General features: G+C 38.4%; 2 protein-coding genes across 4 annotated transcripts in view; one reads left to right on the forward strand and one right to left on the reverse strand.

Annotated features, from left to right (window-relative positions):
- LOC115449983 (sodium-independent sulfate anion transporter) overlaps positions 1–19,403 on the forward strand; it is a 36,444-nt gene extending 17,041 nt beyond the window's left edge. The window contains exons 3-14 of the mRNA XM_037437901.1: positions 7,456–7,635; positions 11,924–12,190; positions 14,181–14,308; positions 15,166–15,258; positions 15,532–15,721; positions 16,077–16,241; positions 16,578–16,765; positions 17,533–17,647; positions 17,900–18,045; positions 18,171–18,338; positions 18,615–18,801; positions 19,255–19,403. Of these exons, the coding sequence (XP_037293798.1) occupies positions 7,456–7,635; positions 11,924–12,190; positions 14,181–14,308; positions 15,166–15,258; positions 15,532–15,721; positions 16,077–16,241; positions 16,578–16,765; positions 17,533–17,647; positions 17,900–18,045; positions 18,171–18,338; positions 18,615–18,801; positions 19,255–19,256 (1,829 nt within the window). The 3' untranslated portion in view covers positions 19,257–19,403. The remainder of the gene's footprint in view (positions 1–7,455; positions 7,636–11,923; positions 12,191–14,180; positions 14,309–15,165; positions 15,259–15,531; positions 15,722–16,076; positions 16,242–16,577; positions 16,766–17,532; positions 17,648–17,899; positions 18,046–18,170; positions 18,339–18,614; positions 18,802–19,254) is intronic.
- A 1,109-nt stretch (positions 19,404–20,512) lies between these two features.
- LOC115449984 (prominin-like protein) overlaps positions 20,513–25,247 on the reverse strand; it is a 113,437-nt gene continuing 108,702 nt past the window's right edge. For all 3 annotated transcript variants that reach the window (XM_037437907.1, XM_037437906.1, XM_037437908.1), the window contains one exon: positions 20,513–24,517. In XM_037437907.1, the coding sequence (XP_037293804.1) occupies positions 24,515–24,517 (3 nt within the window). In that variant the 3' untranslated portion in view covers positions 20,513–24,514. The remainder of the gene's footprint in view (positions 24,518–25,247) is intronic.

Consider the following 25,247-nt stretch of genomic DNA (forward strand, 5'->3'; position numbering starts at 1 on the left):
ATGTTCTTGGCGTTGCAACTGTTTACAGATAGACCAGCAATTAAACGAGCTATCTGCTGCCTCTTTAATAAGTTTTATATTCATGAAGGGTAAGTAAATCGAGTAGATTTAGTTCGGAGATAAATATTGGCAGCTGGAGATTTCTAACTACTCCAAGATCTTCAAAGCTTATAAGCGAAATTATTAGTAAATACTACTCATCACAAAAAGGTATAGGCCGACAAAATACAATAACAATATCGACAAAATAAAAGTCACTCTTATCTAGTGTGATCCCAAATAAATGATAATACGATAACTGACAAATAAAATTAACTTGAAACTTGTTAAACGGGCCTTTAATTTTATATCAAATAATGTGTTTCTCGAAAATACTCGCGGAACAATTTCACGGCAAACAAACAAATGTTTTACAACAATCATATTGGATTATAAACAAACAACTATTGTATACAATGTTATCGGTAAACATTCAGCTGATGATACAGCCACCGCGATTCGACATGCCACGGGAATTATTAATAGAAATACATGATTCTTTATACATGATTTATTTTATAGAAGCAGATGTGTTATATTTTACTACTAAAACGAAGTGATTGCAGTTCTATGTTTTTTGATTGCTTTGAATGGGAGACGAGCTTGCCCTCTTGGTGGCAAGCAAAATACGACCGCCCATAAACAGTAAAAATCCAACACCTTGAATTACAAAGTATTGTTTGGGATTCCACTGCGCTCGCTATCCTGAGACATGAGATGTTAAGTATTATGTCCAGTAGTTACATTAGCTGCAATGATCTTCAAACCGGAACGCAACAGTGACCACACACTGCTCCTTGGCGGCAGAAATAGACATTGCGATGGTATCTGCGCAGGCTGACTCTCACATGTGAAAGACCTACCACCACCAGTCAGTCAGTGTTTTGCGGTTTTGACATTGTGGCAAGTGTGAAAGGTCAAATTCGATACGCGTTACCAAACATATGTTGATGTGAATTAACGTTTTCTCTTACGGTTGGATAGCTAACAGTAAATTTATGGACTTCACTTAACATCAGATGCAGAAAAGCCACTTAGTCGTGCCTTCAATTAAAAAACTACTCTTTTATCTTGGAATTGCACGATTTCGTGTGACTTGAGAGAAATACATATACGCGCTTCATCTCTATTACTACACTTTATTAATTTCTTGTCCTTATTAGAAAAATGTAAGCTGGCAAAACATAGGAGGAAAACGTTCATTCACATTAACATAATGTTTTGTAACGCGTATCGAATCTGCGACCTTTTCACAATAAACTATTCAAATAGAAAGTTGTTCCACGCGTAACACCGGTAGATCTTAATCGGCGCGGTGCGGGTCTTTGAAGTATCTGAGGATGTTACTCCAATGGCTACGCTGTGCTATACTATAGTGAGATATTAATAGTCTGACCCCTTGTAAAGAAAATTGTAGCCAAATTGCTGCACAATGTGAGCGTCGATGTAGACTTGACGTTTGGAATTTATAAATACAATCCGATTCTCTTTTTAATTAAAAAAAATATTTAATTTACCAAAAAGTGTAATGAGACAGTGATTCGTTACTTTGCTAGAGCAAATAATGCATAGGCGTTACGAGACGATCAAATGTAGGTCAATTTAACTCCAGTATGAGCCGCGCACCAAACCAGCACATCTCAAGAAACCTTCCCAAAGCAACGGTCGGGTCACACAACCCCTTTGGTGTTTAACATTATCTGGACTACAAAAGTGTTCCTTAATCGTGTTATAAAAATCTATAGTATAGCTAGTAGTGGAACGTACGGCACAAAATAACTTTCTTATGCTAATCATCGGTAGAAATGAATGTTATGCCTCTCAATGCCTCCAGTGGATTCTTTCCTCATTCGTCATACCATAAACATAGAGTTGTATAACTAATCGAGTAACTTCTGTTATATCAACATTTTTATTGCTTAGTGAAGTATAGGCAATCATAATAACTACCTTTTTTTAGACTTTGTGATTCTGGCATGGACGTAACTAGAGGGTCTTCGTGGTGCCGGTTTTCGTTGAATTTGGCATTTTTTTGCTCCACCCGCCAGCTGCCCCCCTAGCGATATTACATAGCTACGCCAATAGATTCTGGCTACGTTGCGTTCTCACTTCTCTGGGGTAGATGTAGCTCAAATCTGCCAAAAATCCTTTACATGCCAATCGAAGTCTGCTCCAAGTCAGTTTAGATATTTTGGAAATGCGCTCGGAGAGTGATGGCCCGACAAAAAGTCGTATTAAGTTTTACTTTCGTTTTCTTTGTCATTCTAAGTTTTAGGAGGTGTTTCTACAGTTTATGAAAGTGCAGGGACTTTTAGAGCGAACCGGCTCACTTGTTACATTATTCAGGTAAAAAATAGAAATAATGATTTATTATACTAAGTTGTTCTTTTACGTTATTCACGTCACCACGTATTACGTTTCTTGCAAAAACACATGCACATCATTAACCTTCAACTAAAATTAAAGTAAATTCCATTACGTAATGTAAATCCCCAAATAAAAAATGCAAAAAATCAGTGAATATCTTAATTTTTTGTTTTAAGCCACAATTGCATTAATTACCGTCACTCGGGTGATCGTGCGCAGCATCCTCTATAAGATGGACTAGTTCTCATCTACGCAAGTCATGCTCATTGGTAGACTTCACTACCTTCATTGGTCTACACATCACGTAGCAACAACTGAACGGATTTTGATGCGGATGCCACTTTGTTAGACGAATCTGCAATAGGTACACATTACTATATGAGGTAGTATGACCGAAGATAGCCCGGTCCTAACACAACCAGCCATGTTTTTGTTTTGGAACGGACTGCCAAGACGAATGTCCGCAGATTCAAATCCCAAGGGCACACACCTCTGACTTTTCTAAAATCATGTGTGTATTCTTTGTGAATTTATCGTTCGCTTTAGCGGTGAAGGAAAACATCGTGAGGAATCCTGCACATCTGAGAAGTTCTCTATAGGAATTTTGAAGGTGTGTGAAGTCTACCAATCCGCACTAGGCCAGCGTGGTGGACTAAGACCTAATCCCTCTCAGTAGTAGAGGAGGCCCGTGCTTAGCAGTGGGCAAGTATTAATACGGGGCTGATATTATTATTATATTATTATAATTGAAATAGGCCATCAATAATTTCATTACCCTACAAACAATTCGAGAAATGTATCTAGTAAAGTGTAAGTAATACATAAATTCACTAGAACATCTCATAGGATATCGTGGAGCGTGGATTGTTCTTGAAACTGTATGAGATCTCTGACCAGACAAGGAATTTAGAAAGCCACTACAATAAGTCAGGTAAATTGTCGCAATGCACTAGAGATCTAGACCAGAATAAATTAAAATCTATTGATAACGTTCATGAACATGGACACGAAACAGTTTTCTAAATGGCGACATTTCGTCTGGTAAAGTTTCGTGTATTCTTGGTGTTTGAACCTTGGCACACGTTTCATTTCACATGTTATATAATTTAAGTTCAACGGTTATTTGAGTATGAGATGTAGATTATGTAAAATAGGTATAGCTTTTACCCATGACTTTGCCCGTGTTAAAGTCTATAAGATAGATATAAGATAACACCTATTAAGGAAAGAATTATCTATCAATATTTTTGGAGGTTACTCCTTCTATCCAAGCTTACAAATTTTGCCCCTGGGTAATAGTAGTTGTGATAAACAAAAGTGCATTGGTTTCACCTCGCTACAAGAATAATTAGGTATATGATAAAAATATATTAAGTTTTTTTTTAAAATAGCTAGCGCGATCGGGTTTCCGGAACCCATATATTGATTATAATTATCGTTGTAATTTTTTAAAATAATAAATAAACAAACAGGAAAATTTAATAAATACGAGAAAAGAATTAAGTCTTGTTACTGTTTGCAATGAAATGAAATAATCTATGTCAAACTGTGAAATGATATACATTATTTAGATTCCGTTAATATTAACTCCACCACCAGTTCGGAAAGCAGTTCCCACCACAATTCATTTATTTATTTTAGACCTCTACAATAGGTACTTTTACGCACAGGTTTTATATGTGCCCCTAAAACTGTTCATATGTATAGAAGTGACCAAAGTTAAATCGGACTAAAATGTCCGTGTGAAAATAAAGCGGGTCACACTGTCCGGATACACAGGCTCGTTTGTCCGACGACGTCACCCACGAATGGCGGTAACGGGCCGGTCGTGCGTGACGTGATAATAGCCAAGGCGTGAGACACTGACGGTTTGAAACTGACATGTCCAATATATATTTTTAAGTGAGGGCAAAGGATGATTGTGTCTGACTGCAGTAGTGGTTCGTGCCGATTAAACATGAAATGAAAACCTGATTTAACAGTATTCCACAGTATTCAGGATTGACATCCAAGACCTTGGATATTAAGAGTTATAAACACTCGTTACAAACTGGCTGCAATGATATTGGCTATAGAGCTAACCTACTAACCATTTGCAGAAATAGACAAATGAATAACCGTTTACAAAAGCCGCTAGTGACTTCTCACTTGTCCTATCGTATAGCTGTCGCAAGCCGTTTTGGGAAACTGCGCCGCGCGCCGCTATCACACAATAGTCAAAACCTATTGTCAATTGTTATTGCAATTTAACGCTATTTTTTGCAAATTTTTTGTCACAGTTCTGACGAATCGTGTGGACTTTCAAATAATTAATTTTCAGAATGATATTTATCTTTGGAAATTACTTCCTGTGTTTTTTTATGATTATGTATACTGTTGTAATTGTTAACTATATGGTGTTATAAAAAGTCTAGATATATGAAGGGTTTACATTTGCAAACGAATTTTCTCAATTAGATCTACCATTGCGTCTATTTTATAATGAATGAAACGCGCCTAGCCGTATTTCGGATGCAACGGCTAATCTCAACAGAGATCAGTCAGCTACGCAGAAGATATTATAGTGACCACGTGTGTGGACTCTGAGGGTAAAGGAATAAAGTGTACTGTGTATTGACACAGGTGCACTCTTTTCCTTCACCCTCATGGTCCAGTGAGACGGCATTCCGACATGACCGTAGAGGGATCAGGCGCAGAACCAACGGCCTTACGAATTCTATAATAATGTTAATATGTATAAAAAAGAGTAGACACATATAGCAGTTTCCTATGTTCAATTTTGTATATTATTTAATATGTAACAGCCGATGATAGAAAAAATAAATTCTGAAAAATAAATTGGATGAAAAATAAAGTAGTTTTTTAGTTAGTATATATTTGAAATATTGTGGGCAGCAAAAGTGGGGGCGTGGTAGAGTTGTCGTGCTATCACTTTCTCGCGCATGTAGTTTATGGTCAGTGACATTTGATGACGTCACAGCTTGCTATTTCTCTTATTTGATAGCTCTTCCCCTTCCATCAAACTTCAAAGCTTCATAACTTATTTATTATTGCGTGAAAAATCTTTTTTACTAGATTTTAGATGGCATACAATTCGATAAATATATTTTTAAAAAGTAGTTATGTACCCAATTAACTTATAATGTTTACTAAAGGAATTAAAAACCACAACTATCCTGTCTCGGTAAACAAGTGTACTTCATATAACAAACTGTAAAGTCGATACAATTATAAATAGCATTGAAATTGATACACAAGGAAGGAAACAGTACCTAACAAGGGACGAGATTTATCCCGAAGGAACGAGGTAAATAACATATTCCCTACTAAAGAACAACAATAAATACTTCATATAATATATATTAAAGTAAACGACATAAAAATCTGCGTCTATTTCAAAGTTTACAAAAACACCAAATATTGTAACAAAACATGCGCGAAGGAGTGCGGTGGACATCTCAACAAATAATAATATTAATTAAAATAATTTATTTAAATTCATCTAATAATATACAAACTGTTTCTTGTCTCGTTTATTATATTGAAATATATAAAATAGTTATTTAATATATTTCAATATATTATTTTTTCAAATCTATATTTCTATACTATTACATAAAGCTGAAGTGTTTGTTTGTTTGTACGCGCTAGTCTCAGACACTATAGGTAGGATTTGTAAATTTATTTTAGTGTTGGATAGTTCATTTATCGAGGAACGCTATATGTAACATCACGTTATGACTAATAAAAAATGTTGCAAAAATAGACAAAAATTTATTCCTTCAGAGAGTTTCAGTTGCGTGTGATTGAAGTAAACGATTAAAATTACGCTACAATTATGTATCACAAAAACGTGCCTCTTAAAATGTTCTAAAAAACATATTTAAAAAAGTTCCCCCTCACATCTGTCTGCTTGTCTGACAGCGATAAACTCTAATTTTTTTTATGAGATAGTTTAAGACCTTAAGGAAGACGGAGGCTATTTTCTATCCCAGAATTTTTTTAGAGGAACAGTTATTCCGGAAAACTCTTCACACGGGCGAAGCCGCGAGCAATATTCAACAAAATACGATATGTCAAGCGTTACGTAATTTGAACGCAATAATTAATGTAGAAATATTCTCAGTATTGTAATAAACATCACATTATTATTAATAGCGTGTATAATTTCTTATGATTATGAAAATTAATTCTTTATTATTTCTAGTTTTACGTTAGAACTCTCTGCGTGATACTATAGACCTATCCATGGATATAATTATTTGTGGGAATATTTCTAAATATTATAATATTCCTACATATTTGTCCAGGATATGACGTACAGCTACCCACATAAGTATCTGAATAAATTATATAATAAAATAATAACATCAGCCCTGCAATATAATTTCCCACTGCTGGACACGGGCCTCCTCTGCTACTAAGAGGGATTAGGCCTTAGTCCACCACGTTGGCCTAGTGCTGATTGGTGGACTTCACACATCCTCAAAATTCCTAAAGAGAACTGCAATTAAATGTTTTCCTTCACCGTTAAATTAAGCGACAATTCACAAAGAAAACACACATATTTTAGAAAAGTCAGAGGTGTTTGTCCTTAAGTTTTGAACCTACGGACATTTGTCTCAAGAGTCCGTTCCACAACCAACTAGACCTTCTACCTTTTTCTCTGAACAAATTGAAAACATAAAATCGCCGCGAATCGACTGTACCCACACACTAATTACCTCACGATCCGCCGTCACCCTTGACCTCTGCACGGTGAAGGGAAACCGCGGGTAGATTGCGTATCCGCTTCCATCAGGTTGGGATGATGTGAAGTGTTATGCGGCGGGCTAGTGGATACGCCAAAATATATATTTTTTTAATATAAGTTATTATATATATTTATATGTTACTGCATACTGCATACTGCACACTACAATTTAGCGAAAGACGACTCACATATTACATTCACAAATAATACTTTAGCATTAGCAACATAGTCTAGTTTGACTTCTTTATGTATGAACGTAAACAAACGTATTATATGAAACTACATTCCTTCATCAGATTCGAACGGCGCGTACCCAAGCAGCGCGTTCACGAAGAGCAACCGTGATGGATGGAGACGTGATGCACTGCGGCGAGCGCGCGCCTGCTGCTCCGCCAAGACTCTACTGCGAAGGGTGCCCATCCTGCAGTGGCTGCCTAACTACTCCCTCAGGAGCGGCTTGGCTGATGTTATTGCTGGTAAGGATGACCTATTCCTAAGGAAGTGTATGGGATTTGAGCACTTGATTTGTCAATTTCAAACGAAAATAAAAACATTTCTGAGATATAAATTAAATAAGAACATTTATTAATTATGTTGGCTATAAAGCACTTTTGATGAAGCGGGACATGGTAGAAAAAATAGTTTAAAGGTATATATTGAATTAAATAAAGTACTCTATACGGATAATGAAACGTTTTATAAAGGGAGAAGTTTACAGAATCAAAACAGTAGTTGAAGACACTGGCGTGTTAGAACAATTTCAGCTTTATATTAATATCGATAAGTGTTGTACATCCAAACAAGAACCTTCTGTATACAAATGTAAACTCCCATTATTACATAAAACAAGGTGGAACAAAACGATATTACGCATCAAACGTTTTGTGCGATAATTATTATGATAAAATATACAATACTAAAATAGAATGAATAGACGCTTACAAATTAAAAAGTTCGTATGAAATCGGTTTAAGGTTTGCCATACTCGTTTCATTTTCTAAATCCTTGTATAAGGAATCTTATCGTATTTTACGACTATGCCGCACCATGCTACTTTGATCGGTGCCTACACATTTCCCTTCACATATTTAAAATATATTTTAACCACAACCCTAAACCCCTCTGACGCACGAGCCAGCTCACCATTAAATCCCCCTATATTATTGAATATAGGGTCCACTCCGCACGCACCCCGACAAATATAGTGTACGTCTACCCTTACTCCATACTCGGAGCAGTCTGGTCAATTTGACTCCCGTTTAAGATATTTAAACATATTTGTGGGAACGTGCCAGGAGTAAAGTCTCATCCTTGCATTGATACAAAGATATTTTACTGAGTATAGTGTAAAACATACAACAAATCTTGGTATTCGGTACTTTGACTTCATATTATATGAGATGGCAACCTATATCTCGTTTCAAAGTGAAAGCTTTTTTCATACTCTACTTTTGAAGGCTAGTGCACTTATTCCTGTGTGATATTTCTATAAACAAACACTGACATTGTGACGTCACAGCATCCACGCGTTATGTCACCTCGGTCGAGCGGTAGTATCCTCATTGACTATATCGGTCCTACTGCTTTCTACTTTGAAAACAATTGCAATGTTATAAAATATAGTAGTTGTTAATATAGTAGTTCGATAATCAGTGATGCTTAAGTGCGGAATAGAGTCTATGACCTTGTGTTTTAATCAGTTACGAGTTAATTTATAATTTATGGTGATTTAATTATAATTTAAATTCGGTTGCGGTAGGTGAATTTTAATTTGTATGGTATAATCAAGTGATGGAGGTCGAAAAGTCTACGAAGCTAATTTTTATTTACTATTTATTTATAGTGGCTAGGTAGTGTAGGTTTATTGCTGTATGACTGCAGTGCCGAGGTCTCAGGTTCGATCTCAGGGTGGATAGAGAGCTATTGGTTTTTCTGTTTAGTACTAGCCCAAATTCTGGAATTGATACCAGATATGGCGATAGGCCCCTTTCAAATTATGGGACGAAAGTGGATGTACTGTGTTGCACCCCTGCCTACCCCTTCGAGAATAAAAGCTGTGAGTGTGAGCGTAAAGAAATTTCATAGCCAGACAACCAGGCCCCAAAACTCCCATATTTCTCTACTCCTTATTTTCCTTTAAATCCAGCTGAGCTTCCATGATTCTTTTTATTTTCTTTAAAGAAGTGGCAGTTATGACTCACTTGTGCTCTACCACATAATAGGTATCCAAGCCAAAATTCGATGGCCTTCAAATACCAATCTACCTTCCTCAATATATTTCTTTACATCATCAATGCACGTGAATTGCGGTCACTCACCACCAGACATAACAATAGCTAATTTACCATCTCCCACAATAAAAACTTATCACACGTGACTATTGTAATATTTTCACAAGAAATCTATAATTAATATAACCTTTTTCTTTTATAATCATAATTCTTCAGTAAATTCAATTGTTAAAATGGCGGACAAAAAGCATAATAATCTTTGTTAACGAGATGTGATTGTTGTTTAGATAATTGTTTGCGGTGATTTAACAGCAATAAAAGGTAACCAGTTCCAATGAACTTATTATCTTTATAGCAAGTTTGGGTAAAAATATAAATGCACGACACAAGTTTAAAACGTTTGCTGGTGGTAGGATATATTTTATATCCGCCCAAATAGCGAGCACCGTACACAAGGTGTTAAAACCCGCCATAGTGGCTCACATAGTGTTTCACGTTCCGAAATCAGCCTGTTTATATCCGATTCCAACAGGCCGGCATAAATCTGTCATTTGCCGAAGATCTCACGTCAGTCGACATTCTATTGGACCTCACTCTACTTACACAGGGTCACTTTGCCATGCATAATAAAAAAATCTTAGTGCGAATCCTAGCTGAGTTGTAACGAATATTGTATTGTAAGAAATTGCAAAAGATAATTACAATAAACCAACCCGACCTATTCAAAGTTTTTAATCAAGATAATATAGAAATGAGCAAGTTCTTCATCTGATAGACTCGATGACATCAAGAGCAAAACCAGCCACAACTTTGATATAAGTGATGACGATGAACCCCACGTGCCACCCTGAAATACTACGTAGATTCTATAACATCTTATGCACAGACATAATCATCGTTCAAGGATCGAAGAAGGTTACCGCTAAATTTTAGTACCACGGCATAGGGACCGATAACTCGAAATACTCAAGTTCCGCTAGATCTTAAATTCTAACACAATATTTACACTAGTATCACAACAACCCTATATAAATCTCCCGAACTCTGTCCTCTACATCGAGTTTAGCACAACGAATCAACTGTCCATTGTGCCGCTTCCTGTAGCGCGCACTGTTTGTACACAATGCTGCGGTGACTAGCGTGTCCGATACACGATGCATTGTGAACAGTTTGTATTGTCGCAAACACTTTCATTGGTGCCACAGGTCATGTTTTGTCAGATTAGCGAGATGTAATATGTTTATTCTCTTCACTGCACGAAAAGCGCGGAGACATATTTCTGTTGCAATGCCCAGGGAGCTGTAAGAAGTCACTTAATGTCTAGTAATGATATTAGTTTCAATGTTTAAATGGTAACGAACGAAGAAATACAGCGCTGTTTGGAGTATGTACTTGATATAACTATGATATTTACCAAGTAACACACATCAACTCTTAAGTAGGATGAGATTGATTAAAGCAGATGTGTTACGATCTCTTTAGAAAGTTATAATACGTGAATTGAGAGGGTTTTCCATTCCTTATGTAATCGTATCACGAACGAGCCAGAACTCTTGCAACTGAATGCAGTTAGTTTCTCGCGATTACAAGGTACTGACGATTAATATTCTTAGGGCTCCAGGGCTCTGAGAAATTGTGTTAATATTAATAGCTTGAGGTTCCTTAATTGAAACAATTCTTCTTCCTTTCTCTTTTTATTTAATACTATCATTAGTTAGCGAGATCCTACTGAAAAGGAGGTTTTTATTTGGTCAACCAAATATACTACAACAAAACGATTGAAATTATTTATCATAATTATAATATATTATGTTATTGAAAATTAATATAAGTTTCAAAGTCCATCTACAAGATAAAAATTGCCTTTGGACGCAGTTATATGTAATACATTAGGTTTATTGATGCAAGCCAATTTATTATTAAACTACTTGATATTGGGGTCGAGTCACGTGAAATTTATTAACTACTGAAATCAATCGCTTTAAATGATATGTTGTTCTTTTTAAACAAATGAATAATGAATTGATCATTGTACAAAGTGCAAAGGTTATGAGAACTTTGAATTATAAATAATTCAAACATCACCATCATCTCACGACTAACTCATCCATTGGTGTTTTATCAGTGTCACCGATGAATACTGTCGTGGATTCTTAAATACAAGCAAGTGAGGATTAGAGTGTAGCTGAAATAATCCGATGGCAATCGAAATTTATACGACAATGTAATCACTCGAGTAGCCGCATATAAAGTGCGACTTAGTACATACTAGATTGTTTAACATGATTTAACCAGAATTGGAGACTTTAGAGACAGTTGACGTCGGCCAAGCAGTCGTAAAATTTAACCAAATCGTTACTACAGCATGCCTGACATTATACAAAGCTACCCAAAATTGAAACAAATAGGAAAGATAGAGGTAAAACCAGGCCAGCAAAATGGTGTCATATGGCGAGGTACCTGCCATCAGCTACAGTGAGCTCATTTTGTCGTGCACGAATAAAAGAAAATACTAACATAATTCTTGTTGCAGGTATAACCGTAGGACTGACGGTGATCCCTCAAGCCATAGCATACGCGGGCGTGGCCGGGCTGCCGCCGCAGTACGGGCTGTACTCCTCCTTCATGGCTTGTTTCGTGTACACGGTATTCGGCTCCGTGAAGGACTCAGCTATAGGACCCACGGCCATCGCCGCCATCCTCACGAGGGAGAACCTGCACGGGCTGGGGCCGGAGTTCGCGGTGCTTCTGGCTTTCGTCTCGGGTTGTGTGGAGCTCATCATGGGAATATTGCAATTAGGTGAGTATAGATTATTCAGTAAGTTTTCAAGTCGGTTTTAATGTTTCGTAAACAACAGACGGGAGAGGCCAACGACGCTCTGCTGTTGCAAGATTCAATATGAAATCGAGCAACGAGCGCGATGGCTATGCATATCCTATATTGACTAGTACATAACAACTGTTCACGCCCTCCAGGGTTGCGTCGCCGTCCTGCCCCGTCCGGCGTTTGACGAATCTTTGCGCAAATAAGACTAAGAAATACCTTCCGGTATACTTGTTCGGTCCTTATAATGATATCTTTAAACAAAGGGTGAAGCCATTAAGATTGGTATCATTACAGTATATACCTCTATGGTCATAAAGAATGACCTATCTGCTCTATTGGATAGACTTCGTGCTATGACAGAGCGTGAGTAGCTCTTCCTAACCATCGATAATAAAGGCATGAGTTTATATTAAAAATAAAATGCCAACGTTGCTGCTTTCTTAGACGATTATTTCAAAATTTCTTTTGCTTATATCAAACATGTCGTACGTCGCCACGCATTGCGGAACAATTCTTATCGCAGCGCATTTCTTCACAGTTTTACTGAGTCACGGTTAGTCAATCGTTATCTCTACGAATGGAAAGAATTCTAATAAAATTGTGAATTGATTTATGAGGAAATTGTTTGCCCACGACTGCAACGTTGAGTCCGATAAATTAATTCAATGCTTGTGTACAATATTGCAATACATCATTATTTGATTCAACAAGGTAAAATATAAATCCCAATGCTATGGGCAATGTTAGTGTCATTTTTATGCGGTACACTTTTCTTTAAAACATCTGACTAACTACATTGCAGCTTATAGTTTAATTTGAGTATCCAGTAAAATGAATATGTTATCTTAAACGTTGCCTTTCTTAACGATGACCGAAATGTTGCCACCAGTTGTAGCAAATTACTAATTTGAATGACAACCTTAATACCCCAATTACCTATAAGAGATTGTAGTCGAGTTCAACAGAGTCATCTAACAATTAGACTCGTCTTGGTAATGACATTGTATGCTGGTCGGCAAGATTGGCAGGTGTACAGGAAGCGGGCACGCGTGACCTCTGCATGCAAATTAAAGCGTTGACATCCCTAATTATATAGGTATGTTGGTCTTGTTATGTGGGGTTTTTGTTCCATTTTCAATGGCGGTGGTCTCTAGCATATAATATTCGCGCGAAACGCGTACGCGTAATTATTGGGCATTATGAGGTTGTTACGTCTCAGGGTGATGAGTGCAGGTGAATGCCACCCAGCGTTTCGTAATTCAAAGCGATCGCGTTGGTCTCGTCACTCAACGGATAATATTTAGGCTGATGCTGTTTTGATCTCAACCTCCGAGGAGTCAGGTTAAGAGTCAACACAGAACTCTGACACCAACACCATAGTACACTGTGCTTCTAATGGAGTTCAGACGCCCGGCCGTAGCCAAGATAACCGACAAACTTATAGCTAGGATATGACATTCCCATACATTTATCGTTTCCTGTTAACGTTATAATAATAATAATAATTGCCCACTGCTGAGCACGGGCCTCCTCTACTACTGAGAGGGATTAGGCCTTAGTCCACCACGCTGGCCTAGTGCGGGTTGGTAGACTTCACACACCTTCGAAATTCCTATAGAGAACTTCTCGGATGTGCAGTTTTCCTCACGATGTTTTCCTTCACCGTTAAAGCGAACGATAAATTCACAAAGAATACACACATGATTTTTTAGAAAAGTCAGAGGTGTGTGCCCTTGGGATTTGAACCTGCGGACATCCGTCTCGGTAGTCCGTTCCACACCCAACTAGGCTATCGCCGCTATCACGTATCACTATGTTAACGTTAACTATTTTAGAAAAGCATCTAGGTGACGGCACCAGTGAAGTTACTTCTTTGAGCCAAGATATGAAACTATGTCATACAATATTGTAAAGACCTAACTCTTGACTCTACAGTTTTTGACTTGGAATATCTTCTTTATAGGTTTTCTGATAGACTTTATAAGCGGGCCGGTGTCTGTGGGGTTCACGTCGGCAGCCGCCATTATTATCGCCACAACGCAGATTAAGGACATACTTGGCCTCAGTTTTCCCGGCGGAAAGTTCCTGCAGGTAAGTGGAAGAGAATTAAGATAACTTTTCCCATTAATAGTATTAATAAGTAGTAAATAGCTTTTCCCACTTACACCTATTTCATTTATTGAAATTGTTGCAACACACTTTCTACAGTCATGTGTATTTGTGATGTTAAACCTTTTCCTTTCAATAAGGAATCCAATTCTTGTATAATAGGTAGAACCAGAAGAGGTCACGATAACAGAATTAAAATAAAAAGCGAACACAGAATACCTTTCTACTTTAATATACTTAATGAAAAACATATTCCTTTTGCAATGACCTTGAGCCAAGTAACATGTCAGTCCTTATTTTACTTTGTCTTTGATTATGAGCTATTAACTCCCTTCGGATAAACCAAAATTGCCTTCGCGGAAAAACTCTCCCTTTGACGCAATATCTAGATTGAATCGTCGATAAAAAGTAGGTTTACTTTTTGTATTAAATCAAAGGTTAGCGTGATTGTTTTCAAATAACTAACGTTTATGTTGTTTTTTCTTGTAAAGTTTTTGTATACATCATTTAGTTTTTGCTTTAACGTTTTATAATGCAGATTTAACTTTCTAATGACCTTCTGCTGATATTTAGAACTTGTAATAGTTTCGTTTTACTTGTGTCAATTTAACTTATGAAAAAAATACAATAATTACATAGACACATAAATAATTAAATCTATCTAGATATCCTTTAACCTATTTTAGCAATCCATAATATCATTTGTTAAATAATAAATTAATAGGTAAATGGTTACATGCAAATGCTAGTCTTGCATAACGGATATCAGATTTCATGCTTGTTTCTTCTAGATATAAAATCCTTGATTTTAATTAAATCTGATGAAATATTCGTGATAGGTATGGACGGGCCTCTACGAGCACATAGGAGAGACGAGGCTCTGGGACACCGTGCTCGGAGTCACCTGCATCGTGGTGCTGCTGCTTCTCAGGGTAAGGAGCAACAGGATTTCTAGCACAGGTTGGATGATGTGGTACTAGCGGAAATACTTGGAGATGATTTAAATTTAAGTAAAGGAATTATTCAAATTATTTAAAATAGTTCATTGTTTTTTATTTTTATTTATGAACTAATGGCATTCTTAGAATACAAGCTTGTTAAATGCATCTCTGTCTACCCTTCCGGCATGTGTGCTTGTTTATTTTGATTTTATCAATTCTCAATAGATGAATGAATTATTTATGAAAATTCCCACACGTTTCCAGAAAGTGAAAGACATTAACGTGCTGAGTAAGGACGAGTCGTCGCTGTCGGCGCGGTCGCGGCGGCTGCGCGGCGCGGCGGCGCAGGCGCTCTGGTTCCTCTCCACCACGCGCAACATCCTCGTCGTGCTCGTGTGCGCCGCGCTCGCCTACTACTTCGACACGAGGCAGCAGGCGCCCTTCATACTCACGGGTATGGGATTCATTATGAGGTCACCAACGGACATCATGATGTTCTGCAACAGTGTGGTGTAGATCAAGTTTTTACTTGATACAAGACAAAACTATTTGTTACTGTTAAAATAAATCATCATTTTTGTACATTTGGGTTTAAAAATCTTTTTAATCAACAGGGGAAATAGTCTTTTTATTAGTTTGAACTTACCTATTCTTTATCGGGGTACCGGTATCAGGGTATTCATTTCCTTAAGTAAACATTCGTGCATACCTGCTTCAAAATCAAGAATTTCATGTTACCAATTGAATTGGGACTGTTATGTGTGTTCATGGTGGCATGTAAACAATAAGTGGTTTTGTTCTATCCGCAGGCGAGGTGAAGCCGGGTTTGCCGCAAATTTCAGCGCCGCCATTCTCAGCTACAGTGGGCAACCACACCTACACCTTCATGGAGATGGCTTCCACGCTCGGTTCCGCCATATTTGTTGTGCCGCTGCTCTCTATCTTAGAGAACATTGCTTTGGCTAAAGTGTTTTGTAAGTACAAAATGAGTTCATTAATTTGTATTTTCAGCATGATGGCAAATGAACAAGAAGTTATCTGATAAGTGACGATTGATGATCGCTGTTCAGAACCATCCCTCATTTCATTGATGAAGAGAAATACGCGGATGAGGGAATTTGTTGGCTATCATATTTCGACATTACAATAAAATGTTACTTTAAGTGGGTTTTCCGAAAGTTCACTTGGTCATGCCCGTCGAGCCGCAAATTGGTTGTAAACAGGTTAAACCTTACGTTCAAATTACAATAGTTAAAGTTATTTTGTGGGTCTGGATAGACAATATTAAAAATCATCCTTGTTGTGTACAGCGGAGGGCAAGTACGTAGATGCTACGCAGGAGATGTTGGCGCTGGGCGTGTGCAACATCATGTCGTCGCTGGTGGACAGCATGCCGGTGTCGGGCGCCCTCTCCCGCGGTGCCGTCAACCACGCGTCCGGCGTCGCCTCCACCGCCGGCGGCCTCTACACCGGCGCGCTCGTGCTGCTCGCGCTACAGGTACACAACACTACACAACACGTAACACGCATGACGCACAACCACGCGTCCGGCGTCGCCTCCACCGCCGGCGGCCTCTACACCGGCGCGCTCGTGCTGCTCGCGCTACAGGTACACAACACAACACAACACAACACGTAACACGCATGACGCACAACCACGCGTCCGGCGTCGCCTCCACCGCCGGCGGCCTCTACACCGGCGCGCTCGTGCTGCTCGCGCTACAGGTACACAACACTACACAACACGTAACACGCATGACGCACAACCACGCGTCCGGCGTCGCCTCCACCGCCGGCGGCTTCCTACACCGGCGCGCTCGTGCTGCTCGCGCTACAGGTACACAACACTACACAACACGTAACACGCATGACGCACAACCACGCGTCCGGCGTCGCCTCCACCGCCGGCGGCCTCTACACCGGCGCGCTCGTGCTGCTCGCGCTACAGGTACACAACACAACACAACACGTAACATTACACGTAACATGCTTCGTAAAGCACAACCCCTTTAAGCACTGATCCCGGAGTCTGGACAAGCTTCACTGTTAGGTGCCAAAAAATACATTCCACAGTCTATCCTGCATAAAATGAGATTAAGTGACGGATATCAAGAAAAGATATTCTTTTGATATATAATAATAATATATGTCTTCTCTTCATGAAATATTAACTAACATGCAGCATGAAACTGCAACTTGTTACATGATACGCAACATGCAACATCAAATAGGACAACTAGTTAGACGAATTTTGTATATTTCCAGTACTTCACGCCATACTTCTACTACATTCCGAAGGCGTCGCTGGCGGCGGTGATCATCGCCGCCGTCGTTTTCATGATGGAGCTGCACGTCTTCAAACCCATATGGAAAACCAAGAGTGCGTAAATATTCATTATTAATGTTTATAGTACAGATATTTTTATAATTAATGAATAATGCTATCTTTTTCTTTATGTATACTCGTATTTACAAATTCATACACTTTAAAGCACTGAGTAGAGAATCCCATTCAGTCCATCAGCCGTTTACGTCTATGTTTACATTGAGAGTGTGAATAATTCAATGTGGATACTTATCGTTTCTTAGATATTTTAACGAGAGTTCTAAGTTCTAAACCATGTTTTTACAGAGTTGGACATAATCCCGGCGGTGGTGACGTTCGGCGCGTGCCTGATGCTGCGGCTGGAGTTAGGCATCGTGATCGGTATCGCTGTCAACTTGCTGTTCCTACTCTACGCTTCCGCCAGGCCTTCCGTTAAAGTCACTAATGCTGTGGTGAGTACTTATAAGCTGCAAAGATTGCTAAAGAATTAAAATTGAATGCCTTCTACGTTTACTCCATTTGCGGGTAACAATATATTGAGTCCTTAAATAGTTTAGTAATAATGTTTCCCGCGCAGTCGGAGTCGGGCGTGCGCTACCAGGTGGCGGCGGTGGACCGCGCGCTGGTGTTCCCGGCGGCGGCGTACGTGCGGCGCGCGCTGCGCAAGGCGGGCGCCAGCAGCCCCGCCGCGCCGCTCGTCGTCGACGCCTCGCACGTGCAGGCCGCCGACTACACCGCCGCAGAGGTACCACCACAAGTGCTCACAGACACTAACACTTCCACCAATCATCTACTTACTATTAAAGATGGAAAGGTATCAGATAGGTTTTGTGACCGGCGTAGACATGGTAAAAATCCACTATATTGGCTAGCTGGGGCGAGTCACACTCAGCACTAAAAACCTTGAATTATAGCATACATAAGAAGCAAAATCTACTAGATCATCCTTGACATAAACAAAATGTATCTAGCCTCACGACCTGCAATAAATACTTATTATAAACAAGTTTAACATACGCAGGGTATAAAGAGCCTGATCGACGACTTCCACGCCCGCGGGCAGACCATCATCTTCTACAACGTGAAGCCGTCGGTGGCGGAGATGTTCCGCGGCGTCAAGCCCAAGGAGTTCCTGCATTGTTCCTGCCGCGCCGACCTGGACCGCCTGCTCCTGTTGGCGCATCGGCGGGCATTACCTAATTCGCACTGTGAGTATATTCGCAGTAATCATTTCAAGCATAGCGGACGCCAATTATTCTAACTAAGCTAATTTTACCAGCTCGTAGTGTTTGCATATTAACAGCGGATGTAATGAAGAATTATGATTCAAAGTAACGCCTTTTCCTTACAATTGAAGATAGACACCTCTGCCCATCATCAGCAGTTAGCGTGGTTAGAAGTACTAATTACCTCGTTTTTACGATTTAAATCATATTTAACTATATATATAATATAGGTAGTGTGTTATATGTCGTGTGTATCACTCAGTACAGTATTTTATTCGGCATTAAAAGCAGTATAATAAAAAGATCAATCCATGAATCCAAACATTACATAGCGAGTCTGCCGACCGCGTCAGTGCCGTCTTGCACTTGCGGCGGCGCGCAGTGAATATTGAATCCTAACATTACAGATTTTAAAGCTATTTTCTTGTTCCCTAGAGTGTGCGGCCGTCCGAAGATCTCGTGAGTGCAGCAGACAGCAGTATTGCTAGTATACGTATCGTAATACCGTGTGTAGTTCTTAAGAGCCGTGGAGTGCGTGTGACGTGTTGATCCACATGATGTGATAATAAACGTGTTACTTACTACCACAGTGTTTTGTTTTTATTGCCTTTAAATTGTTGTTACTGGGTTAGTTATAACAAATTGGGATGTATACTCGAAGAACCATTTACTGGTCCTGACTTCTGACGTCTTAGGTATATTGATGTTGTAGTCACATAACATAAATATAGATTCTCTAAACCGAGTATCATAAAATCCCAAATTCATAAAACCTTAAGCTGATTCTCAAAATAAAAACATTCTATAAATAAGACGAACAAGTTTCAAAACAAAATAGTAATTACCTACTTCGAATTATTTATACTACTACTAATGGTGTTACCATTCAACACGACAAAATGTCTGCCAGCCTCACCATGGACAGCTGAATTCTGAAAACTTTACCTAGATCTGTGGACTCGAAATTTCAAATTTAAGTTTATTATGCATTATGATATCATAGTATTTAAGAACTTCACCATAAAAGGTACTTAAAAGCATTAAACAGTACAGTTAGTTAAAAGCACTAAAGTTTTTTGGAGTTTGTTTGGTAAAGCGTTGCAGTAATAGTCAGCATCGCACTAAGTCTTGTAGAAATCTTGATTTACTGCATCAAAGATGGCGTATTCCCTAATCTAATGGCGATTAGTACTAAAATTGATTCAATTTTTTTAACGTATTCAATACTCCCTCTACTTTAGGTCTATGTTTCCAAGGTTTAAGTAAAAAAAAATCGATAAATGAACGCAACAAATGCTGGTGTTCTGTGATAAAAATAGAATTTTGCCCGAAAACTATGTAGGCTTATAAACACTAAATTAATTATTGTTTTCCATTTTTTTCCTCAATTTTATTTAACTGCAAACCAGGATTAAATCCCTTCACATAGATTTCATCCGATTTTAATGGTTATGTGCTACATTAGGTTATATAACACTATACACGTAAGACACTGCCTCGCAGGAAGTACTGGGCTTATATAAAGGGTAAGGTCGCGACAGTCTTCCTTTGTAAGAATATCTACAATTCCATATGTAATAAGTTTTGAGACAATGATTTCACGTTTCGTGACTGAGTTTGTTTCGTGCAGATTTTTGTTTCTTGGAAATGATTGCGACGCTTCGACTCTCAACATTACAAATAAAACAGCACGTGTGTTATAGATAAATGTATTTATTTGACGTATGTCAACACTCCGTTCTGCGGACCATCGCACAGCCTGCGCGTACACCGCGCCTCTCTTACAAAACATATTTGGTTACACTACATTAGAAGATACATTGGAATTACGTTAACTCTAACTTACGCTAAGTCTATCGTATCGCCGCACGACGCGACAGTTGCTGAAGGTCTACACCGAGTGACGTCACGCGCCGGCTTTGACAACTCCACAGTACTGTGGCGGAATATAGATTCGGTCACAACTTGTATAGTCGAAGCAGTACCGTGTCAGAACGTCCATCATATATTATACAGATACTGAAAACATGAGCTCTGATCACAAACCTATGATTCCCAACACGGTCTTTCACAATTTTTTACTTCGTTGTCAAACACGCCGCGCCGTATCGGTTTTCAAAAAAGCATTTTAAACTCCGTCGACCAAGTCGGCATCGAATGAAGGCAAACGTGTAAAAAAATGTCCCTAGTGAAAAGTTTTCCGAGTCCAAAGAGTAAGTAAAGAAAACTAAGGAATGCGCATGCTGCACCTCAAGTGAGACTGCACAGTAATATTATGTAATATACGAGCTCACGCTAAGGTATTGGCGAGCGTAGAGTTGCAACAAGCATGCACATTGCACATCGGGACATAAATGCTCAGTCGATGCCAACAAAACCGACTCTTGATGCGTCACCTAGCACCGTTGAATGCATGTGACTCGAGTACATTCTATTCAAACTACTCAAAGAATCAATTCATTCGAGTAATTAAATCAATCGCTAGTAGGTTTGAGTTCAAACTTACTATAATTACTACAGCAGCGAGTGACCACTCGATTACGGATGTTAGGAAATGTGTCGAGTCATTCGAATAAAAGACTCGAGTCGCTATTACCATTTTATATTTAAACACGAAACAATTGAGCAGTGGTTCGTACAACGTAATTACTAAAATTCATTATAAATGTTCGGACGCACGGATGGCAATGTCCTCTAAGTAAAAGTGAGCAGAAAGTATAGGTACGCTGTATTCCCGACATATTAGGAGGTCGGCGCTTCATTCTAATATCGATATAAAAGACTCCATAGATAGTCAAATATAAAGATTATAATTAATGTCGTTTTACTAATTTTTTTTTACTTAAGATGATCAAAAAATTCGTATAATAAATCTCAGACTTACAAGGACTACGGTATTACATTAAAAATTCAACATGCAGATAAAAATCTAACAATTGTTGTAGGCAATCGATGTGATGCGTGTAAAGAAACGCCGACCCCGGGGCAGTAGTTAAGGAAGACAGTACAATACGCAGAGAGATCGAGAGCGGCGACGCAGCCGATACTCCAAAAAATTCACTACAAATATTCAATCTAAAAGTGTTACAAAACACGAGAAGGTCTACATTCAATTAATCGAAATAAGTTTCTCAGCTGCGTCCTTCCCAGGCTATGCAAAGTTTCTACGCCTTTACCGTCTCTATAGAGTACGAAGGCTAAATAGAGAAAATTTAAACATTTTTATCGATGTCGATAAATCAGCCATGAAATGTGTAAATGTAGCGTACATAAAATACATTTATCCCTATTAAATAATCATTAGGAAATTGAAAATTACAATTAATATAATATCGTCATCCATCGACATCGATAAATAAGCTAGTGTTCGTCACAAACACACAGACAACAAATATTTGGCATTACATACACGAATACAATATTGGCCTTAACTTAAGATATGACACATATATTTATTTATTACAAAAAATCTCACACCCCGAGTCAACAATTTAAAATATATGAAAATAATAATCACAATATTAACCTAAAACAGGAGACAGTCGCGCGAACGAGGCCGCGGCTGCCGTCACGCGGAACTTTACTCGAAAACCTTTAGTTTCTCACCGACAATATCTATTGTATTTACTGATATTTTATAGAGAACAATGTACTGTTAGACCCATTCTTGAGATCATTGAGTGATAGGAATTGTTATTACATAGGAATCTTAGTCTCGACTGAGGCGTAGAAATCTAATTAGTGATGGACTTAGTCGATATCACTCGCGGGCAAAATCGACTATTACGACCTTGCTTAATGGCTTTTTCTCGATAATCGATCAGGGTCTAAAAACAACAAAGACGAAGGAGAATTGAAAATTATTGTTCATTGGAAATGTTTATTACGAGTATTATATTGTTAGGAAGAAAATCAGCTTACACGCTACGAGTTCCTTCACATTACTTCGCCTCAAAGCAGCACCACAATTACGAGCTAAAGATACTATTGGGAGGGTTAGATCCAATTCTTATATTCTTATGGGTGAAAACCTTATATGGCGTGATGCACCCTACTGAAAAAAAATCAAAACCTTTAAACGAAAAAGAGTATTTGCCAACAATGAGACCGCGAGCAATGATACCATGAAAACAATATTGTTTTTTTCCTAATTCTATGTGATGTTTGGAACTTAATACCTAAAGAACCTTTACTTGTCCGCTTTGAGGCGACTCTCTATAATTCGTACATACGAGAGTAATATCCTAACATTAAATATAAATGCATTACAATCTCGCCGCCGTGATGTAAATGAGTGAAAATTATTAGTATCGACTGATATCATCGACGTGCATATGAGAATATTGAATCACATGTCGTTAAAATATATCGATAAATATATTTTACTTCTCGTCGTTTTTTCATACCATTGTCTTTTCTCAGTCGAATATAAAGTGAAGATGAACAGCCAATAAAAAAACGAGTGAAATATCGCGCTCCCAGACGGACTCGCGACCTACTGCGGGTAGTTGAGACATCACCACGGTTGGGAGAAATCGACTGAGTTGTGTGGTGTCCACAAAGATAGAGTTCTGTTCAACTACAGATAACTTGGTGCAGTTGTGTACACCGACTTTGATCGTGGAGTCCGTCTGACAACTTCTCACTTAAACTACAATAATAACATACAACTAAGATAAAATTAATCTCTCAGATTTAAATCAATTACTATTTTGTGCGGCATTAACCCGCGTACAACAAACTATATAAAATCAGTTAAAGCCGAGGGCGGAGCGGGGCAATACCCCCTACTTTGCTAAACACCACCGACAAAAACCGGTGGTAGAACACACCAATTTTGCTCTATTTTGCGAAATCCGTGTACAGACCTCGATGTTACTTGAGCTATGGTCTGCACCTTTACCCAAAAATTCTATAAAAAATCTACCATCCCAAGCAAAAACGTTCCGTCACACTCCTGGCACAAACACCTCCCCTACCCACGTCCGCCGCACTCCAACATCCACGCTTCATCTGCTACTCAATATGGCAGTCATCTTGGCATACGTTTTCACTTCTAACAGAAGGCCATCATCTTGCAAGTTCTTTACTTGTTAACGATAAATGTAAAGACCCAATCTAGTCTACTGATGAAATTATTGAGTATCCTTCCGAAACTAATTACACCGCCATTTTAGAGATTATTCAATTCTACCATACATTACGGACCTTATTTTGGCAAAACTATTTTGATATAATTATCATTCAATAAAGGAACCTAACTCGACGGCCTCTCACAAATGCAATCAGGCTCGTGAGTGGTGGCGTATCGTTCCATTGTATACATTAATCCACTGGGGACTTAAATTATCGACTATTCCCTTAACACTATAATATTCCCATTTATGTAATCGCTAAATCTTAATACGGAATAGGTACTGTTATACATCTCTTACTCTATGCTATCTATGGATCCAAAGTACTATAACAATGGCGATCAAAAAAATTATTAATGAGCACCATTCCTTTGGTCGCCAGTGTGACGGTAGGATTTAAATGACTTCGTATAATATATGGAAAAATATGTAGCACGTTACACGTTGCGTGTTGCACGTTGCATTGCAGCATTGCGTTGTACGTAGGTTGCGGGAGGCGGTCGTTCCTCAGTACTTCAACAGCTCTTCGTCGAGTTCCGTGAGCGCCAGCTTACTGTCTATCACTGGAACATGGAACAATTGTGTAAAAAATACGTCATAGTAGGGAAACAAGTACAATTTTAACTTAAATAATATACTTCATTAAAACTTATTTGATTAAATATACTTTGAGTGATGTAATGAAATCAAAATATTATTTATAATAAAATATTTCCCATAAACTAATAAAAACTAGGAAAACTTGGTCGTGGAACTTCATGTGACAGATCCTTGAATTATTATAATATAAGAATTACAACAACTAACACCGACAATTTACTATATTAAAAAATAATTATAGCAAGCTTTCCCAATAAAATACAGTGCTGTTTTACACCGTGTCACAATATAAAAGCAATTACCACCCGTGATCATAGAGGTCGGTGCTGAAAACAAACAACGCATAACCACATTTACACTCTATTTAAAAATAACCGCCGTCTAGAGGGATTTGATAAAGTACTTGATGACTTGTGAATGAAACCTAAGTTTTGATAACACGTTTACAAATGACAATGAAACCAAAAACAAACAAGCAAATAATTATTCGAAACTTCCCAAGCATGATATCCACTCGGCAATCGAGACGCTTAAAACAACGAGTTTACGATAATTCGTTTCGTCAATCACGCTCTGTTTTACGATGTTGCCCAACATATTAAGGACCACAGCGCTTAGTTGGCTAATATTGCTATGGTCAAAACCGTTCCTCTCAAATCACCGAAAAATCCTTATTTTGTGCATCCCATTCTC

This window comes from Manduca sexta, chromosome 12 (assembly GCF_014839805.1).
Source record: "Manduca sexta isolate Smith_Timp_Sample1 chromosome 12, JHU_Msex_v1.0, whole genome shotgun sequence".
In the NCBI taxonomy this organism is placed as follows: domain Eukaryota; kingdom Metazoa; phylum Arthropoda; class Insecta; order Lepidoptera; family Sphingidae; genus Manduca; species Manduca sexta.